At 44.7% G+C, this 22,678-nt stretch overlaps 1 protein-coding gene across 1 annotated transcript in view; it reads right to left on the bottom strand.

Moving 5' to 3' along the window:
• Positions 1–1,701: 1,701 nt before the first annotated feature.
• LOC135529146 (PDZ domain-containing RING finger protein 4-like) overlaps positions 1,702–22,678 on the bottom strand; it is an 83,133-nt gene continuing 62,156 nt past the window's right edge. The window contains exons 4-8 of the mRNA XM_064958022.1: positions 17,428–17,526; positions 10,162–10,224; positions 6,167–6,373; positions 4,779–5,614; positions 1,702–4,619 (exon numbers count right to left, since the gene is read on the bottom strand). Coding sequence (XP_064814094.1) covers positions 3,776–4,619; positions 4,779–5,614; positions 6,167–6,373; positions 10,162–10,224; positions 17,428–17,526 — 2,049 coding nt within the window. The 3' untranslated portion in view covers positions 1,702–3,775. The remainder of the gene's footprint in view (positions 4,620–4,778; positions 5,615–6,166; positions 6,374–10,161; positions 10,225–17,427; positions 17,527–22,678) is intronic.

Genomic DNA, 22,678 nt, shown 5'->3' with positions numbered 1-22,678 from the left:
CATTTACACAGACCAGAAGCAACGCCTAGCCAACCATTTACACAGACCAGAAGCAACGCCTAGCCAACCATTTACACAGAGCAGAAGCAACGCCTAGCCAACCATTTACACAGACCAGAAGCAACGCCTAGCCAACCATTTACACAGAGCAGAAGCAACGCCTAGCCAACCATTTACACATTCCAGAAGCAACGCCTAGCCAACCATTTACACAGACCAGAAGCAACGCCTAGCCAACCATTTACACAGACCAGAAGCAACGCCTATCCAACCATTTACACAGACTAGTAATATGACTGCTTCATTCAAATCCTTTTGCTGTCAGTAGATAGGGCCAAATGAATCAGGTGGAGAATTTCCAAATCCAATTTCCTTCAAATCTAAATGTGCAAATGAGAAATATATGAAATAAATACAAATTCATCCAAAAGCAACAACAACAACAAAAACATTAAGCGCTTAAAATGTCAACGATAATGTGGTGAGAATACTTTGTGACATTTCTAAATGGAAGCAATCTGAGAACAAGAGGTTGAGAGCGTTGGGCTCAGTCGTTCTTTCTCCCAATCCTCAACCTCTCATAGAAAGACAGTTTCTATCTAATCTAACCAACATCCACTCCAAGGTGACTGACGGAATGACTCCTCTGTTGCTGACGTTCTCCCCTTCTGGCTCCAACATCTCTGTCAGAATCAGCTGAAGGATGCTGTGACCTGTAGGATCTCTTTAAAGGAGACCAACCACATCAGAAAAGCAATGACCTGGTGTTGGACAGCCTGTGTACCCACAGTACGATGCGTCACAAGACAGAGTTCAGACTCTGAGCACTGACGTGAATAAGCATGCCGTTCAGAGCTGGGCGGCGAGTGGCTGTAGCACTACAGAGAAAGAGCGTTGCTCTATTTCAACCGTCAGTGTTCTGTCAACAGAGGATTTAAGGAACCTCTTTGAAGCCTTTCACTTGATGCTCTTTCTGTCACGAATTGACTGTGACTTCCGAGTTGTCATTCATCTATAATTCTGTAGATTGTGCCAGAAAGTCTTGGTGTTTACTCTCTAAATGTGTATTTATATCCATGTGCAGTATGTATCATATACAGAATAACTCACTTCTATCAAATAATTGACTTGAATCTATGTGAATACAAGAAGCATACACAATGAGGTTACTTCCTGGCCTCCTGATCACGAAAGCCATAATATTTTCCTCATGTGTTACTGAAAACCAAACACACACCACCAGAACTGATTCTGAATGCCTTCTATTCTCCCACATGATGTAGGTGTGTTTATCCTCCAGGTGATGTGAGACGCAGCTGCTGCGTTTCAACTGCATAATGAGACAGCTTCCTGGTGCAACGGGGACACTGAGCAGAGATGATAGGGTCATGATATTACTCTGACACGCATGTCAACCTCCATGTTTCAAACGTGACGAGAACGGGATACATGCCAGTGCTTTTGATAGCCAGAGGCATTTGCAGCTGGTGTGGTCTGAGCATCAGGGCTTGATAACTAGAGCTGATGGAGTTTGCCCCAAAATAGCTGACTGACCTCTCATAGCAACATTATGGATGAAGTAGATGCTGAATGACCTCTCATAGCAACGTTATGGATGAAGTAGATGCTGAATGACCTCTCATAGCAACGTTATGGATGAAGTCGATGCTGAATGACCTCTCATAGCAACGTTATGGATGAAGTCGATGCTGAATGAGATGTGGGACGATGCTGATTGACCTCTCATAGCAACGTTATGGATGAAGTAGATGCTGAATGAGATATGGGACGATGCTGATTGACCTCTCATAGCAACGTTATGGATGAAGTAGATGCTGAATGAGATATGGGACGATGCTGATTGGAATATTATGACGTGTAACCAGGAAATACAACCAACCAACCACAATACAATCATTTGTTTCATAAAGATAAACAATAATTTATTCACATTTCCTTTGCAAATATCACAATTAGCACACATTGACCTGCCTATGAAGTTACCAACTACCGATTACTTGAAAGAAGACAACAAACACTGAGCAAAGATAGAAGAGCAGTGGACAATGAAAAGCACCCGTTTGAAGCCCCACCAATTGCCAGAGCGGACTGTTAGGTGGAATATAATACGAGACAATAACTTGTGTTAGTTTTGACAATACAAAGAGATCTTCAGACAGGTCCGAAAATATGCAGAATAGACTAATAAATGTACAATAATTGAAAATAAGCAATACAAAATAATAAATATGTTTTGTATTTATAAATGACATTTAATGTATTCATGGAACAATCAAATCACTTGATTGAATTATTTCATCCTTAAACAATTCACTTTTTTCATTAGTGATACTGATTTACCATTGATGAGAAACATTGAGATCACTTTTGCAATGAGATGTTGGGGGAAAACTGTTGACGAGTGAAACCTCCCTTCAAGACTGTTTTAAACTGAGAAACTGTTGACTAGTGAAACTTCCCTTCAAGACTGTTTTAAACTGAGAAACTGTTGACTAGTGAACCCTTCCTTCAAGACTGTTTTGAACTGAGAAACTGTTGACTAGTGAACCCTTCCTTCAAGACTGTTTTAAACTGAGAAACTGTTGACTAGTGAACCCTTCCTTCAAGACTGTTTTAAACTGAGAAACTGTTGACTAGTGAAACCTCCCTTCAAGACTGTTTTAAACTGAGAAACTGTTGACTAGTGAAACTTCCCTTCAAGACTGTTTTAAACTGAGAAACTGTTGACTAGTGAAACTTCCCTTCAAGACTGTTTTGAACTGAGAAACTGTTGACTAGTGAACCCTTCCTTCAAGACTGTTTTAAACTGAGAAACTGTTGACTAGTGAAACTTCTCTTCAAGACTGTTTTAAACTGAGAAACTGTTGACTAGTGAACCCTTCCTTCAAGACTGTTTTAAACTGAGAAACTGTTGACTAGTGAAACTTCCCTTCAAGACTGTTTTAAACTGAGAAACTGTTGACTAGTGAACCCTTCCTTCAAGACTGTTTTAAACTAAGAAACTGTTGACTAGTGAAACTTCCCTTCAAGACTGTTTTAAACTGGGAAACTGAAAACCTCTGAGACACCACTGAATTATTGACATTCTCAGGAATTTTCCAAGAGAACTCTGATTTGACATTTTCAGAAATGATGAAAGCTCCTTCAGAGATTTAGTGGTGTCTTGACTCGCAAGGCCAGCTTGGCATATTGAATTGGTCTTAGAGGGTTGTGCAGTTATATGGTCGATCCTCAGTAAAAGACAAGGAGGATTCTGCACAAGAGTCAAGTGTCTGTTCTCAGGTGTATGGTACATTTCTGACCACTACAGTTAATCACTGCCATGCTGGATAAACAATGCAAACATGATAACGTACAACGTTGTCTTTGACTTTGATTATGATGTGGTTTACAGAGAATTCTGATTATGATAGAAACATGTTTTATGACATCATAAATGAGCAACTGCAGAAAACATTTCACAGTACATCGACAACCAGTGTAAAAAAAATCATTTTACAAAATGTTATTGAGTTTACAAAGTGTGAAAAATATAGGATTTTCCCCATTATAAAAATGCCACATTGAACGAGGCAAGTAAGGTCATACCGCATGGACGCGATGAGAGAGAGAGAGAGATGGGACAAGGTTGTCCCTAGACACTGCTCTGAAGTCAGTTTTTCATTATCGTCCAAATGGTTAATGCCCGACCCGGGTAGTTTTAAATTATCCTAGATCTGTGTGTACAGGGTAGCTTCTACCCGGAGCTGTGGTCCTATACTGTAGTAACAGACAGGAAGGCATTGTGTACTTGTTTAGTCCCCTGGTCCTCAGGTGCTCTGGCCCCGTGACTCATTAGTTCCTGGATGGTCATCCAGTTATCCAGGATCTTCTTGTTGCGTTTCTTCATCATCTTCTTGTGGCTGAGTTCCAGGATGTTGACCTCTTTACGGCCCTCGGCCCCGCTCCCAGGGCCCTCTCTGAGACACTCCAGCCGGCTCCTCTGCATGTACTCCCTCCTCCTCCTCTGCTCCCTGGCCCTGGCCAGCTGCTGCTTTCTCTCCTCTTTACTCCAGTACCGCCCCATCTTCATCTCGGACATAGTGTCGTCGTCCGTGGTCATCCCTCCACTACGCTCCTCCCTGATCCTCAGCGCCCGTTCTCGTAGAATCCGGTCCCTCGCCGGTCGCCGAGCTACATACTTCGTCCCGTCGGCTCGAACTTTGACCTTCCATTCAAGGCGTGGTTCCCCCGGGCGGGTGGAGCGGTCCCGGCAGACGCTGAGGAGACTGAGCTGGGACTGGGAGTAGGTCTCCAGACTGGAGGTCTGCTGGAGGAGCTGCTGCATGTAGCTCTGAAGGTGTCTGGCGTGGGCTGGAGAGGCGCCCTGCTGGGGGGCTGTGTGGTAAGGGGACGGGTAGGGAGGGACCCTGCGTGGCCCCCGGTGGCTCCTGGTGCGGTCGCAGCGCTCGTCGTCTGCAGGCAGGGCCGGGTCTGACTCAGAGGGGGAAGGGTTGGACTGGTCGGGGCTGCTGGAGATGACCGTGGTTCCAGGGCTGGGGTTGGGATCCTGTCGGCTGTGTGTGGTGGTCCTGGTCGAGGTCTCACTCAGGAGCTCTCTGAAAAGAAGATTAGAATAATACATTATTATCCATTTTCTAAAATAGAATCGTCAGACCCAGGATTGGAACCGACAACCCTCGGGCTGCTGGCCCACCTTTCTAAACTCAAGGCTAAAAAGGGCTTAATAAAACACATTTGATTGATTGTCTACATACCTGTCTGGGATGGGGATGGAGATGGACTGGCCGGAGGCTGCCATGGTGCTCCGGAGGTTCTTCTGGTTGGTGAGGCTGATGCGTCTCTGTAGAGAGTGGTCCGGGGATCTCTCCATGCCTAGAGGAGTGGACCTGGCGCTCTCAGCCGTGTTATAGGCACTGGAGCTGTCCTTGTCCCCCCTTAGCTTGTCGCTGTCCCACTGCCTCTCCCCTGGATGCTCGTTGATATCGGCCAGCTTGGCATGCTGCTCACGCCCATGTTTGGGACTTCGTCCTGGGGAGCACATAGGGGTGCAGGGGGGATCCCTTTGGTTCTTGCGGAGCTGGTGGGCCTGCATGATGCTCTGACACTCCAGCTCGATACTCCTCAGCTCATCGTTCAACATCCTCAGCTCCTGTTCCATCCCTCCACCACCACTGACCCCCACCCTGCTCTGCTCCGTCAGGCTACACTCGATGGTGCTTCTCCTGCTATAGTACACACCACACTCCCCGCTGTTACGGATCTGGCACTTGAGCTCCAGGAGCTGCTTGAAGCGGCTGTCACACTCCAGTCCTAACCCCACTCCACCCTCACCCTCCTGGGCTTGGATCAGACCCCTGGGTCCCTGGGTGTCCGAGGGTACCACCACCCTCCTGCCCAGCCCCTGGCCATGCTTGGCCCTCCATCGGTCTCTCAGGCCCTGGGCAGGCCTCCGGTGGACACGGGCCAGGAGGACTTCCTGTTCGGAGCTCTCCTCGTTGCGCCCCGTCCCCAAGCCGCTGTCTTTGTCCTGAGTATTGGAGGAACACGTGGCCGTGTCTGTCATGACGTCATCCTCCTCCAGCTGCTTGGCCTGGAAAAGGAACAAAGAGTTGTGGTAGAGAAGATGGAAGATGTTCTATAACACTAGCACCTATCAACATGCATCAGCCCACATCATAGTACCAGCTCTTAAGCATTTAGAATAGCAATACCTGGACATGTGTACTGTCTAGAATGGCAATATCTGGACATCTGTACTGTTAGAATATCAATACCTGGACATGTGTATTATCTAGAATAGCAATACCTGGACATGTGTACTGTCTAGAATTGCAATATCTGGACATCTGTACTGTTAGAATATCAATATCTGGACATGTGTATTATCTAGAATAGCAATATCTGGACATCTGTACTGTTAGAATATCAATACCTGGGCATGTGTATTATCTAGAATAGCAATATCTGGACATCTGTACTGTTTGAATATCAATATCTGGACATCTATACTCTCAACATTGAAATATGATCTATTTGGGAGGGGTGCAACGCAATATTAGGAAAGTGTTCCTAATGTTTTGAACTTAAGTGTATAATGGACAACTATGTCCATCTCATATTATATTCCCCAGGCTGTTCTCACCTGCTCCTCTCCTCCTCCTGTCTTCTGCACCTCCTCGTTCCTCCTCTCCTCAAGGATCTCCATCTTCAACTCCTCTAGGAGTTCATTGTGCTCCTCATCCAGCCACGCCTCCTCTGGTCTGGTCACCAGGAGAACGATACTCCTGGACTCCTCATTGGACAGGAGAGTGAAAGCTTCCTGCCTGTCCTGTACGTCACAGCCATTGATCTGGTAACACGCACGTAAAGAGATGAGAAAATATATAGTCCACACATACTGATTAAGAAAGAGATCCTATTACTGTCTGTTACACTCACTGACAACTAAACTCCATCACGGAAGAAGAGTTAATGAAGAAATTATGTAAAACACATACATAAAAAGATGAGAAAGTACTGTATCTAGTACACAAAGATATTAGACATTACTGTATCTAGTACGTAAAGAGATCAGAAATTACTGTATCTAGTACGCAGAGAGATAAGAAAGTACTGCATCTAGTACACAAAGATGTTAGAAAGTACTGCATCTAGTACACAAAGAGATTAGAAAGTACTCTATCTAGTACACAAAGATATTAGAAATTACTGTATCTAATACACAGAGATAAGAAAGTACTGTATCTAGTACACAAAGATGTTAGAAAGTACTGCATCTAGTACACAAAGATATTAGAAATTACTGTATCTAATACACAGAGAGATAAGAAAGTACTGTATCTAGTACACAAAGAGATGAGAAAGTACTGTATCTAGTACACAAAGAGATTAGACATTACTGTATCTAGTACATAAAGAGATCAGAAATTACTGTATCTAGTACACAGAGAGATAAGAAAGTACTGCATCTAGTACACAAAGATGTTAGAAAGTACTGCATCTAGTACACAAAGAGATTAGAAAGTACTCTATCTAGTACACAAAGATATTAGAAATTACTGTATCTAATACACAGAGATAAGAAAGTACTGTATCTAGTACACAAAGAGATGAGAAAGTACTGTATCTAGTACAGAAAGAGATGAGAAAGTACTGTATCTAGTACACAAAGAGATTAGAAAGTACTGTATCTAGTACACACTCACTCACATATTGTACCAACAGCGATTAAACTCCTGACTGACTGACGAAACCATCCCCCTTTAAATGACTCCCTTCCGCCTCTATACAGTGCACATCACAGTCATTCACTTAACTTCTCCATCACAGAAGATGGAGTGTTTGAGGAAACCATCCCCCTTTTAATCTCTCCCTCCACCTCTCCGACTCTCTGAGAAAAGCACCTCCAGTCAATTATGAATTCACACTTTCACAGGCAGGCAGAGGATGTCTGGTCTGCTCTGTGTCCTGTCTCTTCTCTGCATTGATTAAAGATGGAGGGCAGTGGGGGCCAGCCACGGCCATGGGAGAGAGAGAGAGAGAGAGAGAGCTGCATGGTGTTCATGAAAGGCTGGTCTCAGCGGAGCAGTGCACCATCCAGACATACAATTAACTGTACTGTGACAGGTGGCGTTCATCTTTCCCCTGCAGAGTAATGGGCTTGTCACAGAGAGATAATGGGACCCAGAGAACACCAGGGCTCAGCCCTCCAATCAGAATACAACCGGGGCTTAGCCCTCCAATCAGAAGAGACTGTGCAGTGTTTGGGTCCACCAGTCACCTAACATCATTACTGCTACTACTGGGGAGTGTAGAAATCACTGACTACTACTTCTAATCTCTGTTCACACCTAACACAGCTAACTAACACACACCGCACACACACACACACACACGTTTAATTTACTATCCAAGTGGGGACCAAACAATTGATTCCTATTCAAAATTCTATTTTCCCTAAACCCTTAACCTTACCCTAAACGTAACCCTAACACTGACTCAAAGTCTAACCCGAATCTTAATTGTAACCCTAACCCTAAACCTAACCCCTAAAACCTAAAATAGACGGTTTCCTTGTGGGGTTCAACGAAATGTCCCTACTTGTCCACATGTTCTTTGATTTACTATCTTTGTGAGGACTTCTGGTCCCCACAAGGATAGTAAAACTAGAAACACAGACACACACACTCACACTCACATTCAAACCCACTTCCACACTCCTTTCTCTCCCTCTGATGTGGGAGACTAGCTACAGGTATCACTGTGTCTTACCCGCCAGGCGGCTCTACAGATCTCAGAGAGAGAGACCCACCAGGTAGCTCTACAGTTCTCAGAGAGAGAGAGAGACCCACCAGGTGGCTCTACAGTTCTCAGAGAGAGAGAGAGAGAGACCCGTCAGGTGGCTCTACAGTTCTCAGAGAGAGAGAGAGACCCACCAGGTGGCTCTACAGTTCTCAGAGAGAGAGAGAGACCCACCAGGTAGCTCTACAGTTCTCAGAGAGAGAGAGACCCGTCAGGTGGCTCTACAGTTCTCAGAGAGAGAGAGAGACCCACCAGTTAGCTCTACAGTTCTCAGAGAGAGAGAGAGACCCACCAGGTGTCTCTACAGTTCTCAGAGAGAGAGAGAGACCCACCAGGTGGCTCTACAGTTCTCAGAGAGAGAGAGAGACCCACCAGGTGGCTCTACAGTTCTCAGAGAGAGAGAGAGACCCGTCAGGTGGCTCTACAGTTCTCAGAGAGAGAGAGAGACCCGTCAGGTGGCTCTACAGTTCTCAAAGAGAGAGAGAGAGAGACCCGTCAGGTGGCTCTACAGTTCTCAGAGAGAGAGAGAGACCCGCCAGGTGGCTCTACAGTTCTCAGAGAGAGAGAGAGACCCACCAGTTAGCTCTACAGTTCTCAGAGAGAGAGAGACCCACCAGGTAGCTCTACAGTTCTCAAAGAGAGAGAGAGAGAGACCCACCAGGTGGCTCTACAGTTCTCAGAGAGAGAGTGACCCGCCAGGTGGCTCTACAGTTCTCAGAGAGAGAGAGAGAGACCCACCAGGTGGCTCTACAGTTCTCAGAGAGAGAGAGAGACCCACCAGGTGGCTCTACAGTTCTCAGAGAGAGAGACCCACCAGGTGGCTCTACAGTTCTCAGAGAGAGAGAGAGACCCGTCAGGTGGCTCTACAGTTCTCAGAGAGAGAGAGAGAGACCCACCAGGTGGCTCTACAGTTCTCAGAGAGAGAGAGAAAGACCCACCAGGTGGCTCTACAGTTCTCAGAGAGAGAGAGAGACCCACCAGGTGGCTCTACAGTTCTCAGAGAGAGAGAGAGACCTGTCAGGTGGCTCTACAGTTCTCAGAGAGAGAGAGAGACCCGCCAGGTGGCTCTACAGTTCTCAGAGAGAGAGAGAGACCCACCAGTTAGTTCTACAGTTCTCAGAGAGAGAGAGACCCACCAGGTAGCTCTACAGTTCTCAAAGAGAGAGAGAGAGACCCGTCAGGTGGCTCTACAGTTCTCAGAGAGAGAGAAAGACCCGCCAGGTGGCTCTACAGTTCTCAGAGAGAGAGAGAGAGACCCACCAGGTGGCTCTACAGTTCTCAGAGAGAGAGAGAGACCCACCAGGTGGCTCTACAGTTCTCAGAGAGAGAGAGAGACCCACCAGGTGGCTCTACAGTTCTCAGAGAGAGAGAGAGACCCGCCAGGTGGCTCTACAGTTCTCAGAGAGAGAGAGAGAGAGAGAGAGAGACCCACCAGGTGGCTCTACAGTCCTCAGAGAGAGAGAGAGAGAGACTCACCAGGTGGCTCTACAGTTCTCAGAGAGAGAGTGACCCGCCAGGTGGCTCTACAGTTCTCAGAGAGAGAGAGAGAGACCCGCCAGGGAGGATGTGGTGCTGCTGTGTGAAAACAACACTAAGGACTTTCATTTTCCAGCTTAAGTGTAGCCATTAAATATGCATATGATCTGTAGCCCGAAGACAACAACAGCTCTGCTCCTAGAAGAGAGCTTACAGGGAGGGTCCCTTTGAGTGTGTGTGCTTGCGTGTGTGTATGTGTGTGTGAGTGTGTGTGCTTGCGTGTGTGTGAGGGTGTGTGTGCTTGCGTGTGTCTGTGTGTGGTTGCGCTCATGTAATTGTTCTTGAGATGAAAATACGTACCTGTAATATTCGATCTCCTTCCCTAATGCGCCCGTCCCTGGCAGCGATGCTGTTGGGTCCAACCTGAACAAACAAAACAACAAATCAATCCAGACGCCATACACACACACGTTACTACTGTTGCCATGTCACTGTCTGCTAGAACAGGCAGCTGGATACCCAGGTCACTACTGTTGCCATGTCACTGTCTGCTAGAACAGGCAGCTGGATACCCAGGTCACTACTGTTGCCATGTCACTGTCTGCTAGAACAGGCAGCTGGATACCCAGGTCACTACTATTGCCATGTCACTGTCTGCTAGAACAGGCAGCTGGATACCCAAGTCACTACTGTTGCCATGTCACTGTCTGCTAGAACAGGCAGCTGGATACCCAAGTCACTACTGTTGCCATGTCACTGTCTGCTAGAACAGGCAGCTGGATACCCAAGTCACTACTGTTGCCATGTCACTGTCTGCTAGAACAGGCAGCTGGATACCCAAGTCACTACTGTTGCCATGTCACTGTCTGCTAGAACAGGCAGCTGGATACCCAAGTCACTACTGTTGCCATGTCACTGTCTGCTAGAACAGGCAGCTGGATACCCAAGTCACTACTGTTGCCATGTCACTGTCTGCTAGAAGAGGCAGCTGGATACCCAGGTCACTACTGTTGCCATGTCAGTGTCTGCTAGAACAGGCAGCTGGATACCCAAGTCACTACTGTTGCCATGTCAGTGTCTGCTAGAACAGGCAGCTGGATACCCAAGTCACTACTGTTGCCATGTCACTGTCTGCTAGAACAGGCAGCTGGATACCCAAGTCACTACTGTTGCCATGTCACTGTCTGCTAGACCAGGCAGCTGGATACCCAGGTCACTACTGTTGCCATGTCACTGTCTGCTAGAAGAGGCAGCTGGATACCCAGGTCACTACTGTTGCCATGTCAGTGTCTGCTAGAACAGGCAGCTGGATACCCAAGTCACTACTGTTGCCATGTCACTGTCTGCTAGAACAGGCAGCTGGATACCCAAGTCACTACTGTTGCCATGTCACTGTCTGCTAGAACAGGCAGCTGGATACCCAAGTCACTACTGTTGCCATGTCACTGTCTGCTAGAACAGGCAGCTGGATACCCAAGTCACTACTGTTGCCATGTCACTGTCTGCTAGAACAGGCAGCTGGATACCCAAGTCACTACTGTTGCCATGCCACTATCTGCTAGAACAGGCAGCTGGATACCCAAGTCACTACTGTTGCCATGTCACTGTCTGCGAGAACAGGCAGCTGGATACCCAAGTCACTACTGTTGCCATGTCACTGTCTGCTAGAACAGGCAGCTGGATACCCAAGTCACTACTGTTGCCATGCCACTATCTGCTAGAACAGGCAGCTGGATACCCAAGTCACTACTGTTGCCATGTCACTGTCTGCTAGAACAGGCAGCTGGATACCCAAGTCACTACTGTTGCCATGTCAGTGTCTGCTAGAACAGGCAGCTGGATACCCAAGTCACTACTGTTGCCATGTCACTGTCTGCTAGAACAGGCAGCTGGATACCCAAGTCACTACTGTTGCCATGCCACTATCTGCTAGAACAGGCAGCTGGATACCCAAGTCACTACTGTTGCCATGTCACTGTCTGCTAGAACAGGCAGCTGGATACCCAAGTCACTACTGTTGCCATGTCACTGTCTGCTAGAACAGGCAGCTGGATACCCAAGTCACTACTGTTGCCATGCCACTATCTGCTAGAACAGGCAGCTGGATACCCAAGTCACTACTGTTGCCATGTCACTGTCTGCTAGAACAGGCAGCTGGATACCCAAGTCACTACTGTTGCCATGTCACTGTCTGCTAGAACAGGCAGCTGGATACCCAAGTCACTACTGTTGCCATGTCACTGTCTGCTAGAACAGGCAGCTGGATACCCAAGTCACTACTGTTGCCATGTCACTGTCTGCTAGAACAGGCAGCTGGATACCCAAGTCACTACTGTTGTCATGTCACTGTCTGCTAGAACAGGCAGCTGGATACCCAAGTCACTACAGTTGCCATGTCACTGTTGCCATGTCACACTGTCTGCTAGAACAGGCAGCTGGATATCCAAGTCACTACTGTTGCCATGCCACTATCTGCTAGAACAGGCAGCTGGATACCCAAGTCACTACTGTTGCCATGTCACTGTCTGCTAGAACAGGCAGCTGGATACCCAAGTCACTACTGTTGTCATGTCACTGTCTGCTAGAACAGGCAGCTGGATACCCAGGTCACTACTGTTGCCATGTCAGTGTCTGCTAGAACAGGCAACTGGATACCCAAGTCACTACTGTTGCCATGTCACTGTCTGCTAGAACAGGCAGCTGGATACCCAAGTCACTACTGTTGCCATGTCACTGTCTGGTAGATCATTATCAAACACCTTCATTGCTTTCTCTTATTGTCAAGATCCCCATCTGAAGATATTGCTTCAACAATACAACGCCGAGCATCCAGCCATTCCTCAAAACTTCCATTGAGCTCATCATCACATGGTAATAGGACGTGTGTCCCAAATGGCACCCTATTCCCTAAATAGTGCACTACTTTTGAGCAGGGTCCATTGGGCTCTAGTAGTGTACTATAAAGAGTATAGGGTGCCATTTGGGTCGCAAGATATAGTTTGAAATATGACAGTATGGATTGTAGTTTATTAGTGTGGTAGCTGTCCACCAAGATAACACTGATGTTGGTGTCAACAACCATCTTCCCGCCTGGTTTAAGAAAAGGGAATGAATCTTCATGAGAAAACTCATTTCAACATTTATGGATTTTCTCATTATTTTGTTTTCAGTTTTTGGGGAATTGCTTGTATCGAATCTCAAATTGTTCCCTTGACGATATGTGTTCAGATTCTGTTCTTCCTACCTTTGAATTTCAGTTTAAAGAAACAAGCATTTCTTTCATCAAAGAACTGAACGTCAAAATAAGGAGCTCAGCAAGAGAAAATTAACATTGGAAGCGTATTAATAAGTCAGGAATGATTAAGCTGAAAATGTGTAGACATTTCTAATTTCAATAATAATATTTCATATTTTTCACAGGCAATCCCTGTGGATACGTTTTTGAGGGAATCTAATCTACTTGGTATGATTTCAATACCACTTCCATTTCTCTGCAATTACTTCAAACACTTTGTAGTTCTCAGAGTCAAGATCAAGAGCTTTACGTAGGTGTTCAAAACCAACCGGGCAAACATACCTATGCTTCCACAAGGAAAGTGACACCAACATTATACACAGAAATGCATTTGAATGAGGCTCATTAGCATGTTCTGGAATGAAAAAGATATACAGATATACTGTTTAGGTTTATTACATGATGTTAGAGGGGTATGAGGCAACTGCAGGTGCTGTTCCAACTTTACCTGAGGTAACGCTTCAGCTTATTGAAGAGGAGGCTGGTGTAAGAGCAAGGCAACACCCCCCCCCCACACACACACACACACGAACACCCCCCCCAGACACACACACACAGACTTTAGTCTGAGAGACATTATCTCCACCCAGCTGGTCTCTGTGCTCTTTGTTTCAGTCTTTGGTATGCAGAGGCGGTGGTGGGAAAATGTGTCATTTTACACTCTGCAGGAGACGAGGAGGAAGGGTGTCACTCACTGTGGACTAATTAAAATCCTCAATTAGAATATTGAACAGAACGAGGGGAGTATTTCAAACTTCACTTGCTTTCCTCTCCTCTCTCTCCATGCATGGTTCATTTGGAGCGAAAGAGATATTATTGGCAAACATTCAAACACCTCCTCATTCCTTAACACCTTCTAATTCAGTTGAAGTCAGTCAATATTCCACAACATTATATGATATCAAATGGGAATTCACAGTTATCTTTTAATTGCTTCTGACTGTAAAAGGTAATTGATATGTGGTGGGATTCCTTGTTTGATTTATTCTAACACGCCTCTTCCCTTCCTGTTAACCAAGCCCTTCCTGTTAACCAAGCCCTTCCTGTTAACCAAGCCCTTCCAGTTAACCAAGCCCTTCCAGTTAACCAAGCCCTTCCTGTTAACCAAGCCCTTCCTGTTAACCAAGCCCTTCCTGTTAACCAAGCCCTTCCTGTTAACCAAGCCCTTCCAGTTAACCAAGCCCTTCCTGTTAACCAAGCCCTTCCAGTTAACCAAGCCCTTCCTGTTAACCAAGCCCTTCCTGTTAACCAAGCCCTTCCTGTTAACCAAGCCCTTCCTGTTAACCAAGCCCTTCCTGTTAACCAAGCCCTTCCTGTTAACCAAGCTCTTCCTGTTAACCAAGCCCTTCCTGTTAACCAAGCCCTTCCTGTTAACCAAGCCCTTCCTGTTAACCAAGCCCTTCCTGTTAACCAAGCCCTTCCAGTTAACCAAGCCCTTCCTGTTAACCAAGCCCTTCCTGTTAACCAAGCCCTTCCAGTTAACCAAGCCCTTCCTGTTAACCAAGCTCTTCCTGTTAACTAAGCCCTTCCTGTTAACCAAGCCCTTCCTGTTAACCAAGCCCTTCCTGTTAACCAAGCCCTTCCAGTTAACCAAGCCCTTCCTGTTAACCAAGCTCTTCCTGTTAACCAAGCCCTTCCAGTTAACCAAGCCCTTCCAGTTAACCAAGCCCTTCCTGTTAACCAAGCCCTTCCTGTTAACCAAGCCCTTCCAGTTAACCAAGCCCTTCCTGTTAACCAAGCCCTTCCTGTTAACCAAGCCCTTCCTGTTAACCAAGCCCTTCCTTGGGAGTGCAGTTTGTCATATGACCGTGTACCAGAGAACCAGACTCAGGAGGGGAGCATGGATAGATCTGTGTCCCACCAAACAGGACACTTCTCTGGGGAAGATCGAGTCTCATAACGGGGAATTCCGACCAGAGTTAAGCGGCATTCATGGAACATAATTCCCTTTTTTTATGCACTTTTCTCTCCATGCATATTCTGACCTTGAATTTAAGCATGAGAATAGCACGCTATTCATTTGCTATTTGTTCGTGTGCAAGATGAAAGAAATGAAGGTGTGGTGGAGGTGTGTCTACAGATACACCGGATTCTGACCTTGACATAATTCCCTCACAATTCCACCACCCTTATGCACCACGACACAATGAATGTGGGCGAGCAACTTGTCAGTTCCAAGTGTAAAAGCATCTACTTTCTTTGTTCAGATAGAAATAACACCATTCCCCACATACTGTCATGTACTAATTGATAAGACCTTTTGATAACACTTATTGAAAAGACCTATTGATAAGACCTATTGATAATATCTATTGATAAGACCTATTGATAATATCTATTGATAAGACCTATTGATAAGACCTATTGATAAGACCTATTGATAAGACCTATTGAAAAGACCTATTGATAAGACCAATTGCCGTTTGGGGTCTTAGGCTGGGGCTTCTGTGTAGCACTTTGTGACATCAGCTGATGTAAAAAGGGCTTTATAAATACATTTGATTGATGGGAATTTGATTGATAAGAGCTAGGTAATTTTTAAAAATGTTCATTTATTTTATCCAACCTTTATTTAACCTGGTAGGCCAGTTGAGAACAAGTTCTCATTTACAACTGTGACCTGGCCAAGGTAAAGCAAAGCACTGCGACAAAAACAACAACACAGAGTCACACATAAACAAACATACAGTCAATAACACAAAATAAAATAAAAATAGAAAAATCTATGTACAGTGTGTGCAAATGTAGAAGAGTAGGGAGGTAGGCAATAAACAGGCCCTAGAGGCAAAAATAATTACAATTTAGCATTAATACTGGAGATATAGATGTGCAGATGATGATGTGCAAGTAGAGATACTGGGGTGCAAAACAGCAAGAGGGTAAGTAATAATATGGGGATGAGGTAGTTGGGTGGGCTATTTACAGATTGGCTGTGTACAGGTGCAGTGATCGGTAAGCTGCTCTGACAGCTGATGCCTAAAGTTAGAGAGGGACTCCAGCTTCAGAGATTTTTGCAATTCGTTCCAGTCATTGGCAGTAGAGAACTGGAAGAAAAGGTGGCCAAAGGAGGTGTTGGCTTTGGGGATGACCAGTGAGATATACCTGCTGGAGCGCGTGCTACGGGTGGGTGTTGCTATGGTGACCAGTGAGCTGAGATAAGGTGGGACTTTACCTAGCAAAGACTTATAGATGACCTGGAGCCAGTGGGTTTGGCGATGGATATGCAGTGAATGAATAAGCCATTTGGATAAGGGGATTTTAAATATACATTGTTTTAGTTCTATTTCACCTTATGATCACTGGAGACAAATGTGAAACCAGTCATATGGCAGCAAACTGAAACATAGCTACCGAGTTGATTTAGGATTTCTAGAATGTTTTAATTATATGCCTGGACTGTTCACTGTATTTTTTACAACTTGTATCATGTTAAATATGAATGACTATCGGTAGTCACCTTCAGGTAAACTCACATTCATTTACAACTGTCCCTTTAGTGTTTGTTTCCTTACATTTTGCTAGAGGATTGCTAGCAATAGTAGAGCATTTTAGGCTAACGTATTACAAGTTGTGCAGTAATTTAGGACGTAGCCTATTTGAATCAATTCTGGAACTCAGAGCACACGTAGCGGGTTAAACCTGGACCCTGGTGCACGGTTCACCATGACTGGACCGCTGTCGTCACGGTTCTATGATCAGTGAGGATTATTACAGTAGATTTCACCCCTATTGTACACTTTTCTCACCTTTCAATATGTCATGAATTGAACAATTGAATATGGAAAGTTTAAGAATGAATCAAACCACTGTATTTTTGATTCACCAATATATGTTGTGCGTAAAGGCTCGCCAAACTTTTATGAAATTATTCATAAATACTTTCCTAACCCTAAATAATATACAAGATTAGAGTATTTTAAAATCAACCAATTGGTGGTGAACAGGACACGAATATGCATGTATTTACAATATATGGTTTTCTTTCATTGATTCCTAATATTCTGAACCATTCTCTCCATCTATTCTAGTGAGCCTGTCGAGAAAATTACAATATAAGGTACACCAACTTTAAAGAAATGGCTTTACATACATGTACTGAAGCCCCTATTAAACGAAAACTCCACAGGAAAATATGACGGCCAGCAAGTGGGATTTTTTTCAGCAGTTAAATGAAATGTATTCCGCTAGGAAGCCACGCCTGCAAAGCCCGTTAACACCTGCATGAAGTCTGATTATCTGCTACTGAGAAGTGCATAGGAAAGGCGTACATTTCCTAAGTCTGAATTGGTTCCATGGCTCCTAAGGATGCTGATGGTGGTGGTGGTTCTTACGTGGCTGACGTAGATAGCTGTATCCTCTTCATCGTCAGTCCGATAGCACAGCGTCAGACCCAACTTCTCCTGACTGTTGAGCCGACAGAGCTCTACCTGCTGTAGAGACAGAACAGAGACAGAATTCACAATGGAGAGGAGGAGGAGGAGAGCAGAGAAGGAGGAGAGGAGGAGGAGAGCAGAGAAGGAGGGGAGGAGGAGAGGAGGAGGAAAGGAGGAGGAGAGGAGAGGAGAGAAGGAGGATAGGAGAGGAGGAGAGGAGAGGAGAGGAGGAGGAGAGAAGAGGAGGAGAGGAGAGGAGAGGAGGAGAGGAGAGGAGAGAAGGAGGATAGGAGAGGAGGAGGAGGAGGAGAGGAGGAGGAGAGAAGAGGAGATAGGAGAGGAGGAGGAGAGAAGAGGAGAGGAGAGGAGAGAAGGAGGATAGGAGAGGAGGAGGAGAGGAGAGGAGGAGGAGAGAAGAGGAGGAGGAGAGGAGAGAAGGAGGATAGGAGAGGAGGAGGAGAGGAGAGGAGAGGAGAGGAGGAGGAGGAGAGGAGGTTAGGAGGAGAGTCCAACAGAGATGTGTTACCGGCACAGACTTCATAATGACCTTGTTCTTTTCAAGTTCAAGAGCTGGGCCCATATTCCAAAAACGTCTCAGCGTAGGAGTGCTGATCTAGGATCAGTTTAGGCTTTCAGTTTATAATGAATGGGCAGGGGGGATCTGATCCTAGATCAGCCCTCTCTGAAATGCTTTATGAGTACTCTGAGCTTACTCTCTGAGAATTGTCACTGAGCTTGTTGCCAAGAACATACGGTACTGACTTCATTCATCATGTAGGAAGTAGGTTAGTGACACAGAAGGGTGAATTATCCTTTTCAAAAGTTAGATAAGTATGAGATAATTATACAGAATCACTCAAAATCGGACGCTTCCAACATTAAGGCCCTCTGGTCATTTTCACTAAGGATATTCAGCTTGGAGCCAGTGTAGATCCCCGTTGTTGAGTAGGCTGTGGTTACCACGGTGATGAAATATTCACCATTCACTCTAGTGGGGTTCAGACTCCAGTCCCTTCAAGCCTTGTTCCAGTTGTTCATGAAAGGGGAACGTCACCCTGGCCTTGCCACGGCATATAGCCATGACTATATTAACAACATGATGTTTTCATCATAAACATCACAATTATCCAAACCACATGCTAGAACTCGGGCATTTTCATTTCACTGTTAGTATCGGGAAGTTTTGACTTAATGTGTATTGTCTGCTCATAGCGAACTACAAAGTCCAGCATTCATAGCGAATGCTGACACCGCCTGCTAGGTAGAGGGGGCGTGCCCACAAACTTGAATAATGCCATTGTTTACCTCGCATGAACAACACAGAGTAATCTCAGAAGATTTCTTTGTAAACTTTTGTTTTTCACTATTCTTTGTTATCATGCCCATGTGGCGTTCTGTGCCTTGCTGTGCTCATTACAACAAACGCAAAAATGTGTTACCTTCACTGTTCACCCTACCAGATATTCACCCTGATTCTCCGAGTGGCTTGCGGCTATCAAGAATGATGCGGTGACCAAAGATTAGCAGAGGGATTATCAGACAGGACTGTTAGGGAATCCGTTTCGACGCCAGCTGAGACGTGATGAGATACCATTGATTATTTCCCTTCACAGCAAAACGGAAGATTCTCAATTAGAAGTAAAAATAGAATTGTTGGTATAGTATCTCTAAAGAAATTGGAGGAGGGACAGGAGCCAGACCACGAAGCATCACCCAACACAAGTTGTAGTCTTTACGAGACTGGAAACAATGCTTGTATATTTAGCAATGAATCGGACGATAGGAACATCGCTGAAAGACGTCCAATGGCCCTGTCCAACAAGGACAACCACATCTACACCCACAAACACATATAGTATGATCAGTGTAACATAGAGCCCTATAGTGTGATCAGTTTAACATAGAGCCTTATAGAGTGATCAGTTTAACATAGAGCCTTATAGTGTGATTAGTTTAACATAGAGCCTTATAGTGTGATCAATTTAACATAGAGCCCTATAGTGTGATCCGTTTAACATAGAGCCTTATAGTGTGATCAGTTTAACATAGAGCCTTATAGTGTGATCAGTTTAACATAGAGCCTTATAGTGTGATCAGTGTAACATAGAGCCTTATAGTGTGATCAGTGTAACATAGAGCCTTATAGTGTGATCAGTGTAACATAGAGCCTTATAGTGTGATCAGTTTAACATAGAGCCTTATAGTGTGATCAGTTTAACATAGAGCCTTATAGTGTGATCAGTGTAACATAGAGCCTTATAGTGTGATCAGTTTAACATAGAGCCTTATAGTGTGATCAGTTTAACATAGAGCCTTATAGTGTGATCAGTTTAACATAGAGCCTTATAGTGTGATCAGTTTAACATAGAGCCCTATAGTGTGATCCGTTTAACATAGAGCCTTATAGTGTGATCAGTGTAACATAGAGCCTTATAGTGTGATCAGTTTAACATAGAGCCTTATAGTGTGATCAGTTTAACATAGAGCCTTATAGTGTGATCAGTTTAACATAGAGCCTTATAGTGTGATCAGTTTAACATAGAGCCTTATAGTGTGATCAGTTTAACATAGAGCCTTATAGTGTTATCAGTTTAACATAGAGCCTTATAGTGTGATCAGTTTAACATAGAGCCTTATAGTGTGATCAGTTTAACATAGAGCCTTATAGTGTGATCAGTTTAACATAGAGCCTTATAGTGTGATCAGTGTAACATAGAGCCTTATAGTGTGATCAGTTTAACATAGAGCCTTATAGTGTGATCAGTTTAAATAGAGCCTTATAGTGTGATCAGTTTAACATAGAGCCTTATAGTGTGATCAGTTTAACATAGAGCCTTATAGTGTGATCAGTGTAACATAGAGCCTTATAGTGTGATCAGTTTAACATAGAGCCTTATAGTGTGATCAGTGTAACATAGAGCCTTATAGTGTGATCAGTTTAACATAGAGCCTTATAGTGTGATCCGTTTAACATAGAGCCTTATAGTGTGATCAATTTAATATAGAGTAGAGCCTTATAGTGTGATCAGTTTAACATAGAGCCTTCATGAAACACCACAAAGTAGGATTACATTCATTTTCAGATTTCCCCGCCCCCGCCCCCCCCACCATCGATACACCGGAAGCTGTCATAGGGTGTGTCATTCAGAGTGTGACCTGCCTTCCTCCTGGGCAGTTATGTGGGTTAACCCTACTCATATCACTGTCCTAGAAATGCCCCAGACATGATGAAAACAAGCCCAGGTTCACCCAGGGGGAAATCCCCCTTTAACTGACACATACTTTGGTGCCTCAACTTTAGCGAGACCAACATGTTGATCAACAGCTCATAGGGATTAACACACAGTTCTCCAGTAAGTCTCTGCAAAGGGTGAAAAATATGTGTGTGTGTGTGTGTGTGTGTGTGTGTGTGTGTGTGTGTGTGTGTGTGTGTGTGTGTGTGTGTGTGTGTGTGTGTGTGTGTGTGTGTGTGTGTGTGTGTGTGTGTGTGTGTGTGTGTGTGTGTGTGTAACGGATCTCGTCCTCCTCTTCTGAGGAGTGTGTGTGTGTGTGTGTGTGTTTGTGTGTGTGTTTAAATTCTTTTTATTTCTACTTTGCACATTCTTCCATTGCAAATCTACCATTCCAGTGTTTTACTTGCTATATTGTATTTACTTTGCCACCATGGCTTTTTTTGCCTTTACCTCCCTTATCTCACCTCATTTGCTCACATCGTATATAGACTTGTTTATACTGTATTATTGACTGTATGTTTGTTTTACTCCATGTGTAACTCTGTGTTGTTGTATGTGTCGAACTGCTTTGCCTTATCTTGGCCAGGTCGCAATTGTAAATGAGAACTTGTTTCTAACTTGCCTACCTGGTTAAATAAAGGTGAAATAAAAAAAAATAAAAAAATGTAAACCAACTGTATCACTCAAACAAATTCAACAAGTAACCCAATATCACCATGACATGCTGTGACATTGGTACTAAAGCTGCATCATTCCAGACCAGGTAAGACTGCAATTGATGTTGAATTATTGTCTGATAAATGACATTCCACCTCCTGTGGTCTTTGCTTATTCTTGTTGTGTCGTTCCTAATCTCTCCTCACCATGGTAACACATGTCCACTGCCCAGAGGGTGGTCTGTACATCAATAGCACTAAAACCTCATATCAAATAAAACACAGACGGATGTCCCACTGGGGATGTCTTTGATGGTCTGATGGCACTGATGGCATTTACTACACAGCGTGTTCCCTTAATGTTGCAGGTGTATCAACCCCTGTCTGTTTGGTCACTGCTGTGTTGGGAAGAAACAGAAAGATGTAATTTTACAGTTTGACATTTTGCTCTGCAAAAGTTATTTTACGTGTGGAGTTACAGCTGGATGGCAGGGGGTCAAAAGAAGGGACTATATCAGGGATACCCTAATTAAAGGGATACCCTCATTAAATGTAAAGGGATAGCCTAATTAAAGGGATACCCTCATTAAAGGGATACACTAATTAAAGGGATACCCTCATTAAAGGGATACCCTCAGTAAAGGGATAGCCTAATTAAAGGGATACCCTCATTAAAGGGATACCCTCATTAAAGGGATAGCCTAATTAAAGGGATACCCTCATTAAAGGGATAGCCTAATTAAAGGGATAGCCTAATTTCCAAAGGATTCTGGCTGGCAGTTGGGAAATATATTTTTAAAATATTAATTCCTTTGACATCTAGCCACAACAAACAGAGGAGGGAGGGCACTTTTGACTAGGTCTCAGCTGTTACTGGCGAGCAGACTCCACACTTCCACACAGTTTAGAACGGGTCAGAACGGTCGAGAAAAGTGGTTGACACGAACGCACCATCACTGTTGATTAACTACCATGTACTGAGAGATCAGAGAATACTAGCTCACTACTGTCAGAGGGCATTACTAGAGAGAACAATCCCACTGACGTACAGTACAGGACACAACCTTATACTCGTCAGCACGGGACCTATAGTAATAATCTGTGGATGTACTGAGGTTAGAGAGACCACGCTAGTCTTGATTAGAAGATCATCTGTATCTGTGTGTTGTTTTTATCGCGGGCCACTGGGAAGAAAAACCTCCCACAGCTGCCCTGTAGCTGTCCTTAAGTTACACTGCAGTAGTGTGAAGCCAGGCTAAACACATCCTTCACAGCTAATGTCCCTGAGCTGCCAGGGCTACTGAGGAGCAAGGGCATTCA

Source organism: Oncorhynchus masou, unplaced genomic scaffold, assembly GCF_036934945.1.
Source record: "Oncorhynchus masou masou isolate Uvic2021 unplaced genomic scaffold, UVic_Omas_1.1 unplaced_scaffold_1105, whole genome shotgun sequence".
NCBI lineage: Eukaryota > Metazoa > Chordata > Actinopteri > Salmoniformes > Salmonidae > Oncorhynchus > Oncorhynchus masou.
This window is presented reverse-complemented; position numbering and strand designations above follow the sequence as displayed.